The 12,191-nt window shown below is 42.4% G+C and overlaps 1 protein-coding gene across 2 annotated transcripts in view; it reads right to left on the minus strand.

Moving 5' to 3' along the window:
• The window catches only part of LOC139694990 (uncharacterized), a 229,338-nt gene that overhangs the window by 119,227 nt on the left and 97,920 nt on the right, over positions 1 to 12,191 (minus strand). The window contains exon 1 of one of the 2 annotated variants that reach the window (XM_071593550.1): positions 8,473 to 8,574. The exons of the other annotated variant lie outside the window; for it this stretch is intronic. Within the exon in view, the coding sequence (XP_071449651.1) occupies positions 8,473 to 8,518 (46 nt within the window). The 5' untranslated portion in view covers positions 8,519 to 8,574. Of the gene's footprint in view, positions 1 to 8,472; positions 8,575 to 12,191 lie in introns of those variants that run through there. 2 annotated transcript variants of the gene reach the window in all.

Consider the following 12,191-nt stretch of genomic DNA (forward strand, 5'->3'; position numbering starts at 1 on the left):
ACATGCAAAACCAACAAAAAATATACTTTTGCACACCAACACCGACGTTTACACTCATTCAAAACTTATTTTAATTTACACACATGCAAATACAGATACAAGCAACTAATATATCCAAGGACAAGCACTTGCGAGTGCACTAAGACGTCTACACAGCGCTTAATCGGGGTTCCCGTTTGAAAAAACATTCATTTTCATTTTTTCCTCTTATCGTTCCTTTTTTTACCGAGGAAAGAACGAATACTAATATCTTATCTGTACTGGAATATAACTCCCATTATTATACCTTTGTTGCATAACCTGCCCAAATAACGAGGGACCATAATAAATCAATTTTGACCGAATTTAAGCTCGTGCGTTCTAAACCTTACTAAAATCCATTTCTCGCTTGTCCTCTTCGCGTCTCAAGCTGCTCCAACCCTTATGCATCCTCAATACTTTCAGCATATTTAATAATTGGGCCTAACTAAAGCGATATAACACCTCACTTTAACTTTCGCTTAACACTTCCCCACTATCCGTCTAATAAAGGCGAGTTTATTTAAGGCGAAACAACACATTCTTCGGTACATTCGGTGAGACATTGGTGAATGGCATTGAAATAAGGAATTTTATAAGTTGGGTTTTTTCCAAACTCCTGGTTCCTCTTTCCCCTTTATCGTTTTTTCATGAATTAAATAATTATTATCTTGTCAATCGATTTATTTCCCTTAATGCGATTCCACGTACCTTCAAGTTTTCCGGTGCTCACTACCTTTCTTAAAATATGCATATGAACTCTATAGTACGCACTTAAAGCCATTATACAGGAACCCTTATATTACCCTTTTTTAGCGAGAACAGTTTACTTTTGAGCTTCTTATTTTGGACCCCAAATATATAACTTAGCACCTGATACTCTGTGTTCACTAATTCCTCTGGTAGATTCTATATTCAAGACATTTTCGGGGATTTTCGTAACTAACAAATCAAGAATATTATCTCCCCTAATCGGTGAAGTGTCAAGTCGATGCATGTAGTTCAACATAAAAGATTGCAACAGCAACTTGCGGGTATCATTGTCTTTAACCCCTGTTTTAAAACTGAATGTCCTGCAATAATTAGATTGGACATACAAGGAACCTCCACCGATTTTAATGCCACGATCGTGTTACGTATGTAATTACTGTAGGATAAGAGCTAACAAGAAAACCACTTGCCGCCCGCAGCGTCTAGTGAATAATTATTTTTATTTATACACAAATATTTTACATTAATCTCGTGTGTTTAACTGGAAAAGCACTTTCTGCATGACTGAATGGGATTGACATATGTTCTACGCAGTACATGTCAAAACATTTCCAGAAGTTCTCTTAGTATTTTCATGCTCACGCTTACCTACATCGTACCTCTCCGGAGGGAGGTTTATGCCTAACGCAGCCCGCTGCCAATGGCAGGGGTGCCATCTTTTCTACCTGTGGCGTCAGGGTGGGGGACCATATGTTGCATGGCCGCGTATTAATAGAATTCTCCCCTTTGTTTCTTTTCATTTCTGCATGACCTATCTTGGTATGGAGGCGGTCTATCGTATAAGTGGTAGTGGTTTATTTTCACACCCTCCTTTTCAATTTACTCGATTACTTCTCTAGTGGGTTATATTGACCCTTGTTTAATATCAGGTTTTCGCTAACATACACATGGGTTTTCACCACCATGCACGCATTTTCAACGATTTTAAGAGCATTTCTTTCAATTTTGGTAACCAAATCCTTCTCCTTTATCACTTGCCTTTCCAATCTGGTACTTGCACCCCCTGCAACACACCTTTTTTTTGTGAATCGAAGGGTATTTATGTACATTTATATACATATGTCGTTTTTCATCTAAGAGGTTTGAAACTTCCTCCAGTCTGTCGTAGCGGGCCTACACTCCCTTTCTCAGGTGATTAGTCGAATGCAACGCAAGCAGGATTCAAACCCACGACACTTCAGTCACTGCGGCCAAACCACTCCACTAAGTGTCCACTAAGTTATCGCAACTCCTCTAAAATAAACACTCAAGTTGGCGCTTTAGTGAGAAAACGTGAAGGAATACTTTTTACAGAGATATTAGCGGCAAACGATGGAATTTAGGTACCGGGCGCATAAGCCATTCGGCATACAATGAGCGAAGTGAGTTGAGCTGCGCATTTAGTCTAGGAGGAAATGGCAAAATGCGGCTAGGGAAGTTTGGTCCTTCCCATAGTCAACAGTTCTCATCTTTGCTCCAGCTAACACATGATATATTCCTACCCTCGCCAACTTGGGCCGCTTGGAACGCACCGTGCCTTCAGTAAGCTTGGTGTGAAGCGGAAAAAACCAGAGAGAGAGAGAGGGAGGGAGAATGTGGGAGGGAGGGAGAATGTGGGTGGAAGGGAGAGGGAGGGGCAGGGAGGGAGACAGATCCACTTTTAAAGGGGTGACGAACACGACGGCCACATTTCTGAGACTCACTTGGCGCCTCTCGGCACCGCCACCAGTCCCCGTACCCTCATGCACGCAGGATGTCAAGGGGACCCACACCGCTGCCACGGGATCGATTCACGTGAATTATGAACGGCCTTGACCCGATCGAAGACGACCTTTTACACGCTTGCCTCCCGGCGCGTCGGGAGGCAAGCGTGTGAAAGCACCTACAAACAATTGCGCCTCATCCCCCGCCGACGACTGCGCACTCGAGCAGTGACAGCGGGAAGCACTGACAAGGCGGTAGGAGGACATTTAAAGGTGCATACGGGTCAAAGGTCACGCGTCCGAGGGTTTGCAGGATAGAGTTATGGGAGGGGAGTGGGCGTATTTTCAGACGGGTCACACACCCCGCGCTGGGGAAGATGAAGACTTCGCTAAGGGGAAGGTAACTGTTGACAGGCAGGTGCGAGAAATATTAATAGTGACTAATAGCGCACCATGGTCAACATTATGGCGCAACCATTTTCTAGTCACATCCTAGAAAGTATCGCAAATGTTGAATCAATTAAGGGCATAAGTATATTTCCGTGATATTTGTAGAAATACACAGACGACTATCGAGAGTAGTCGAGGAATAACGCATTCTTCATAGATAAGTGGGGAATTCAAACAGTATTCGGAAGGTACTGCAGAACGAACTAATTTTTTTTTAAATTTTGGACCCATTTGACCAATGACCTGGGTCCACTTTTTATTTTACTTCACAGTAAGTTGGGGATTCCTTTGAATCTCAGTTCCCCTTTTTTTCAAGAACATTAGTTAACTAATAAAGAATTTCACATGCAAAGTAAGGACAGTATGCTTTAGATTTTAAGATACAAACATCATGGTTAGTCTTTAAAAATGTTCCGAATACATGTCTCTTAGTCAATTTGTGTACTTAATTATCACAAATACACTAATACAATGGGTTATCGCAAACACTTAAAACATTCAGTCAAAGTAGAACGAACTGGAGGAATTCACAATCTTACTCAATCTCACACAAACTCCGGCAAAAAAAGTCTTAAATACTATGCTATACATGGCACTCCCGCCAGCCGCCGTTAGGGTGCGTGGCGGCGGTGATTACACATCAGACTACTTATGACTCAAAATATTTTTTCCCCCTAACGTGGTCGAATAACGTTATTCCGATCCCCTATCGCTCGTGGGAAAAATGACATTTTAAATACATCTGCTCTACACTTAATCACTCTATTTCTATTTAAATGAACTCTTTTATCGTAGTTATATGGGGGTTAATAATGCATATTCAACACCATCGCTAAAGAGACATACTTCCAATTTACGCAAGAGGTTTAATATGCAATTAAACTTCGCTCTGTGAGTGATTCCGAATCTGGATCCTCAAATAATTTCGATTCGCTACTCAATCATTACAACGTTTCACAAATCTAGCTCGTACAAACTGCACGCGATCCAATTCGGCAATTAATCCAAATTCATTAGGATCCCATTTAATAGCAGCATATTCTAAATGAGGCCTAACGAACGACAGATTTTCTTTAACGAAAACATTCCTCTTTAACTCATTCATCATACTATATTTCTCCAATACTTTTCCACAGTTTTTTTTGTTAGCTTGTCCACATATTCCCCCATAATATGTTTCTACCGGGAGAGGTCACGAGTGAGGGTAACGCCTTAGTATTTAATCGAGCCTAGAAGTTCTATTTTCTAGGTACCTGCAGCTCCACCCAAGCTGTGTGATTTTTCGGGTACCAGGTCTTCCTGAAGAACTATCTGTATAACCGGCACAGGGAAAGGAACTATTTGTACTATATTTGAACTATAATGTTTTAAACACACGCACACACGTGCGTGTGTTTAAAACATTCAAATAATGTAGAACATGATTATTACAGGTATACCCACTGCGGTATCTAAGTGAGCTATATGAACTTCAAGACGCGTACGAGAGGATCTGTAGGCAAGAAGAAGCACATTAACGGGATGAACAATGCAATAGATTAGGGCCCTTTAAGATGTCTTCGCCGGGGACTGGGCAAAGGGATGGGAAAGGGTGACGTTGGAGAGCGTGTGAGAGCTGAGGCGACATGGCGACTGAGTTGCGCACATGGCGGAAGGGGGCAGATGGCGAGGGAGAGGGGACGAGGGAACATACGTGCGTCATCCCCCCAATGTGGTCCGGGACTAAACCCACGGCGATGAGTGACAATTGTCCAAAACCGACCATTAACGGGTAGCCATTCCGCCGACCGAATCATAAGCCAATGCCCTCACAGCGCTCCACTTCACTTAACATTGAGGAATTTGTTCAATTTCTTCGGTGAATAGAACATAATTTAAATAATTTCGGAATACAAATTCGATCTTAGCAACGCACCTGCCGCATTTCCGTGATGCCTATGGACTTATTAAGAGATCCCCTGCCATCCACCGCCGGCGAATTGGCAGGGGGTTCTGCCGTACATAACAGTGCAAAAACTCTCCGCGTCACGCATTCACCGCTAAGGTTATGGGCTGCAAAACAAAAGTTGTGTTACTGTCCAAACTATAAAATGAATCGAGATTGAAAACAGCTACTCATACATTGGAGTTAATTAGTTTGAATTAGTAATCTTGAGAAGAAAAAACGAGCAACTTGCAGTGGTTATTATTAAGTAGAATCAATCAGTACATATAGATTACTAAAAACAGGGCTACTTGTAACAAGCCTGCTGATCAATATACAGATAAGCTAACGAGCCACCCAGGGACTGGACCCTGGTGAACGTATTTCTGCGCTTTTACCCAGCACAGAACTAAATATCCTAATTATCCTGCGTTCCAAATATCATTCCTAAGCTCCACATCTTTTCCGCATTCGGTCTCCACAATCCTCTTCCTCTGCTCTCACACAATTATCGCGCTCAGCGTAGAGGAGCTAGATTTGTAAAACGTTCTTATGATAAACTTAGTAGCGTATCCAAAATATTTGAGCAGCTAGGCTGGGAATCACTCACGGAGCCAAGGTCAAATTACATACTGAAGCTCTTGCATGCATTGAAAGGAGGTCTCTACAGCAGTGATGAAGAAAATGTATTATTACCCCCATCGTACTACAGTAGGAGAGATTATGCTAATAAAATTAAAGAGATTAATAGTAGAACAGATAGATTTAGGATGTCATCTTTTCCACGAACGATAGGGGATCATAATAACATTGTTCGACCGCGGTAGGGTCATGTTCGGGTAAAATTATTCTCGTGTGTATTCACCCCCTGCCAAACACCCTGGCGGTGGCTTGCGGCGTATATAGAAATAAATAAAAAATAGATAATAACCATTCCAACGCCCCCAGAACGAGACTATCCTATTCTTGCCGATCTACCCTATTCATTGCCCCCTCCCCCCCCCCCTCCGGCACCGATATACAGGTCCAACACCCAGCTCCACACTAATCCAATCACACCCATTCACCTCTCCTTACAATACACTAAACAACAAACCCTTCCCTCTTAGTCTTTTCTCGGTTTCTCCGGGTAGCCTAACCTAGCAATTCAGACCAATGCCAAAACACACGATAACGATCTCGGTTCTTTAACGTAACCAGAGGAACTTTTCCGGCCAGAAATTTTTACCGCAGCCGTTCCCTCGCTTTCGTGACGTAGGTTTTAGTCGCAGTTACATTCACGCTTCATTTCACGAAAGCGAGACACACCTTCCATCGCATCCAACATTCGCCATGGCGTAAAACATTCGTGGAGGAGTCTGGCGGGTTATCACCCCCTGCCGCACACCCTACTCCGGGGCAACAAGGTATCATATACGTATGAAAAAGAAAAAAAAAGACTCGAACGACTCTTCACTTCCATGCGATGACAAGCGTTCGATTCATGCCCGCAATAAATGCTCTCACACTGCCTGCTACCAACACTGCCCCTACCACACACCCTTGGACGGGCTTTCAGGGCACCATGTAGACTAGACTAGCACTCGCCACCTGAGTGAAGCACGAGCATCGATAAATGCAGACATTTAAAGTTTATGGAGCGATATCTGCAATACAAACGTCCTCATTGTCCGTAGACGCTGTAGTCATTTAAACACCACTGCTACAGGGATAGTATTCATCATCTTCATTGTCGCCTCATCAATATGACGCGTCGACAACACCGCACCAGGGCCATATGGTTTACATCTAAATCCACACAATACCCCGCAAGCCCCGCAAGGGCGTGCGGCGGGGGGTGTTAGGTCACCACCCGTAAAAAAATTAAAAAACGACATGCTAAACCAACAAATTCATGCAAATCTACACCCACAGAGGAGTATATATTCATGCAAAAACCTTTTTAACTTACAATCATGCAAATTCACATACTATCAACTAACATACTCAGGCACATGCATCTTACGTTTTAGCAGCGTTTAATTTTGTGCTGACTTGTAAATCGAATGTCTTTACTATTTTAACAATGACTTTGATTTCTTACTATTGAGATTCCTGATTGTTCGAGGAAAGAAAGAAATGTACGGGACTTTTTCTAAGGTTTTCCTGAAATCCAAAAATACGACATCGATTTGTGTTTTGCTTTCTCCCGATCTAATGATTTCGTGACTAAAAAGAAACCATATACTGTTCCCAAATCCGTGCTGGTTGTAGCTTAGTATCTTGCTACTATCGAGAAATTTCAAAAGGTTACCGACAGTAATATGTTCCAATATTTTACATGATATCGATGATAAAGATGGGCCGTTAATTGGTGGGTTTCTTTCTTGTATCGCCGCCTTCATACGAGATTCCCGCTCGTAGATGGGAGTTATGTGAGCTAACTTTTAGTCGCGAGGTACAGAGCCTTCTTCTACCGGCGCAAGAAAAATAATTTCGGAAGAACGAGGTAATACAGAGTAGTAATTGAAGACGCTGTGCCAAAATATGTTTAAAAATTTGCCTTTTCCGCGCTTTCTCTTGCATGTTCGCCATTTTCTCCCTTCCAGAAATCTAAAGTTGGACCTCAACATCTAAAGACCGGGATGACTTGAGATTTTCCTCAAGATATAATCATTGCGGTTTAGTTTTGACGGTGGGTAGGGCTTTGCGAATGATGCTTTTTGTTTTACCATGACATTCTTTTTGTTTATATTTTGATATTTTCATACCGAGTTTGTTTCCATCCTTCCATTCATCCAGACAAGCTGGACTTTTATAATGTTTGCCTCATCTGAAGCTTTAAACAGTATCAACGTATTTTGAGACCATCGTTTTATTTGACGTCATTTTTATTTTATTATTTCATATTTACTTTGCATACTTTGGTTCATCAGCAGAATTCTGCGGCCTCCTATGCTTGTCCCAGCTGAATTCCTTTTCATTTGCTTTTTATTTTTTCATAGCATGTTTTTGCCAGGTTTCCTGTCTCCTCTCTCAGCGTTATTATGTTTAATACTTTGACGATGTCGCCAGTAAAACGGTACAGACCTCGCGACCCCCAAATTGATTTTAATGTCCTCGATTCAATACTTTCTAATCTTTCCCAACGGGATTGTTTTAATAATCCGGTCCAAGTAAGAGCGGCATACGTAATTATTGGCCTGATTGCGGCTTTGAATAGATATTTTCATAAAAACTACGTCACTACAACTTAATCTCTTTAAAATCTGACCGCAGCCTTCTTTTCTTTCCTAACGCCACTCACTTCAGCGTTATGGCACCTATGTTCCTTGTTGTCGCATTTAAGTTCGAAACAATTTATTTAAGAAATACTTCCAAGTGCTCTCGTTTAAGCCGTCATATCGAATGTAACTCTCACATCGACATATTGATCCTCGACACATCATTTCCATTAAAGTATGCATATCGGCAAAGATAATTGATTTCATCGCAAGAGCCCCAAAGCATTATTCTGCAAAGCCGAATAAAAATGCGCCCATTGTGACGGCATTGACCAAAAAAAACCGCGGAAATCGTCCGCTTCATGAAGGGAAGGATTCGTGGCGGAAGGGGCGGTAGTACAGACCGCTGCCCATCGTGTCCTACCTGAGTCTTTCTGTTTAAAAATCGCCCTAAGAGACCTGAAAGGCATTTTAAAACATGTCAGTCTCTGCGGGGAAGATGTCTCGAAGTGAAGGGCGGAATCCGGGCGTTTAACCTTCCGGCGCCACCTGACTCATCAAAGAATGCACCACACATGCAGCTGCAAGAGAAGTAGAAACGGACCACATGACCATTGTGTTAAGAAACAAATGTAATCGGGAAGGTAATTAGAAGGAAAGGATCCGATCACACCACAAAGGAAAAGAAACAAAAAACAAACAAAAGAAAATAAGTCCATAGCAGGGAGTACTCCGTGGCTCGAGGGTCGGGGGGCCGGACAAATGGAATTCTGGCGGCAATGGCGAATCCAGGCGACTACCTCGGGGCTGATCCAGTCGGGGGCCTTGTAGCACGCTGGCGAGGCATCCGACGCCGAAACCGAGCGCAGCCAACCCTGGGAAGGGGGGGGCGCCCCTGGTAAGGCGTTCCGAGCGCGGAAAGTGTTTGCCCTGTTGTCACGGCAGTGCATCACCAAGGCGAATGCTAGGCGAAAGGTGAAGGCGTGCAAAATGCAAACACACACACCCAAATATTCGAGATATATATACACACACACACATTGTAAAAACAATACATTTATCCTTTTTGGCGTTCACTTATTCTTTAAGCAAACATGCATTTAATGATAGTAAAAAATAAAAAGAAAAACGCAGTGATTCACACTGATGAAGGCGGCTGCGACCCCCGAAATATCGACGCGAGCTGTGTTTGTGTTCATCTTTTTATTTTTTATCATAATTAAATGCAAGTAAGCATCAAGAATATATTTATTTTATGCAAAAAATACTGCCCCGTTGTAACAACAATGAGAAACCCAAATTTACAGTCGGCGGTAAAAAATTAATAATGATGCTCGAATCCACAACAATAAATCTGCAACATTGCATAAAATTCAAAATGACTAGGAGAAACATTTACCGCGACAGAACCGCGACTCAATCAGTAGCATAGTTCGTTACATGGTGGCCGCAATACTACCGTTATATGACTACCTACAATGCATTTGTCTAGAAGATTCAAACGCGTTTACTTATGAACTTCAAGTCACCTGCTCCTTCCTAAAGTAGCTCCCGTGACCAGAGAGTTTGAGAGAAGAGTGACTGCCCTCGTCCCATGCAATACCTTTCCACCTGGACATCATCATATTATGTAATTTTAAGTCTAAAAAAATTGTTTGTTCATTTCAAATATTTTACATTACAAGGAACAATATTAGTGCCCGAAAATTATAATAGCCAGACTTTAGTAGTTGCGGTTAGAGTAAAAAAAAACAATAAAACATTATTACGTAAGAAATATAAACACAAGGAACACACACAGGAAAATACACAAAAAGAGGTAAAATCTGAAAACATTAAATAAAATATTCATTAATCAGTTCAAGGAGTAGGAGGGGGTTCGATGGGGGCGGGATTGCCTCCGAAAGGGGTAGGGTCGAGGGACAATAGAAAAAGAAGATCATTCCCGAGAAGGATTGGGTTGAGCCAACACTTTGAACACCGAAATAAGCATGAGTTCACACATCTTCACGCTGCGGCTGCAATCCAACAAAGTGTTTTCGGCGGAGAATTCCAAAGAAAGTTCAACCAACATCTTAAACCAGATCCGGCTGTCCATATTTGTAATTTCACGAGGACCCTACGCAATCCCGAGCCCAATGTGTTCACCCATTGATCATCGGTGATGTTCTTCGCAGTCCGGCCGCTTGTGCCCTCGAGTCCCAACGCCGTTCGATGGCCCATCGAGAGCTGGCGTACGCGACGGATGCCGAGCCCAATGTGACCGGAGGCGGCTTGCCCGAGGGTTCGACGATGCATATCGCAGTAATACCCTCATCTGAAGTTATTCGGTGCGACACGACAGAAATGTCGAGCTGACGAACCAGCCTCGCGCAAAAAAAGCAACGTCCTCGAAAGCACACGATTTCCTCGCCCCCCTCCACCCTCACGGCCATCGGTCGGCAACCGGCGTCAAGAGTCGGATCTCTTGTCAACCGGGCGCCACCCTCACTTGGCCAGGCGTCGTACCCACGTCAATCACACACGGTAGCGCATAGGATACATGAATATATGAGGGCATTTTAGTGTAGCTGGTTTATCCTACCAGTTCGTATAGTATATCAACTAGTGGGCATTCATTTAAACAGTATTCCTCGGATCTTTCAAGTAAAAAATTGTGACAAGAATGATGGAAAGGCTAGCCTGTAAGAGGGGCCAAAAAAATGCCTAGATTAGTTAGCATCGGCAAGGAAACTAACAGAAAACTGTTTTAAGATAAAGGTATTTCCGTAGGGTTTATCAAATGTCGAATTTTGCAAAAAGTTAATGACTATTACCATATGATCCTAACTACCGAAGTACATTCATTATTACCACGCAGATCACCCCATCAAACGCACTTTTGAAACCTACGAAACCGAAAAATACATTTTGATTGTATTATATGTTCCACCTCTCTACTAGTGAACTCATTACTGCAATGGTGGCCCGCGGGCCTCTCAACTTCCTGAAACCATATTAAATATCCCCTTGGTAATCATTTGCCCTGCTCTCCATACTTTTGTTGATGATCCTGAGAACCACTTTAGTCCTCATACATGGCTGCATGTATCTTTTTTTGGAATAGGCACTAACACTGATCTGACGAAGTCTTTCGGTCGTATTCCTTCCTCATAAATGCTACGAATTATTCCGTAAAAACTCTTCCTCCTACATTGTCCAAAACCTCAGTTTAAGTAGTTCCGCGGGAATTTTGTCTAACCCCACGGCCTTATTTTATTCCAAATCCCTCACCTTTGAGTAAACCTTGACGTAAGCTATCTCGTCTATGTCACAATCTCCTTCTGTGTCCAACCTTGCTGGCCCTATACCTTTACCATAGTTATTCCTTCCACCTTTTTTGCGTCTTTTCTGGCTCAACTGCCATTTTTCCTGGCTTAACTTTGACTGTTTGCAACGATTATTTATCACCTAACAAGGTTTTAACCTTCTTGTATAGCGCTCCAATATCACCATTTATCAGCAAATTTTCCAGATACTCGAACTGTGTCTTCCACCACGCTTCTTTTCATCTATTTGCTACCCGTTTCAATTTATTATTTAACTCTTTATACTTCCTTTTAACTATCTCTACGTTTACATTCTTCCAATTCCTTCCCCCGTCCATATTTCTAATCATATCATCAGCAATCCATGGTTTCCTTGTTCTTTTCCTAAAGTTTATTTTGCGGCTTTCGATATCCCTTTTTTGATAATTTGCCATTTTTCCTCAGAAGAACTCGGCTCCATGTCCTCACTCATAATTTTCTCCAAACCCAGCTGATACTCATTTCCTGTCGTTCCTGTTAATGCGTCAAAATTCCATTTCCTAAACCGCCTTTCCTGTTTTATCTTTTTAAAACTGACATTACATGTCACTACCACTAAAATCTAATCGGAGTCCGCATACCCTACCGGGAAACTGTGCGAGTTAATTACGCTGTTCCTAAATCTTACCATAACACGGCATTTTATATGTGTACCGACACCTCTTGTGGCTTCTTAAACATGTGCTGGAGATGAATAATCCTCTCTTGCATAAGTCGATTGTTTTCTCTAGGTGGTCTTCTTCCCACACTACAGTCCCCCAACCTCACTACCATCTCTTCCTTCGTCAAGTGATGT

Source organism: Hetaerina americana, unplaced genomic scaffold (genome assembly GCF_022747635.1).
Source record: "Hetaerina americana unplaced genomic scaffold, ioHetAmer1.1.p SCAF_6, whole genome shotgun sequence".
Taxonomy (NCBI): domain Eukaryota; kingdom Metazoa; phylum Arthropoda; class Insecta; order Odonata; family Calopterygidae; genus Hetaerina; species Hetaerina americana.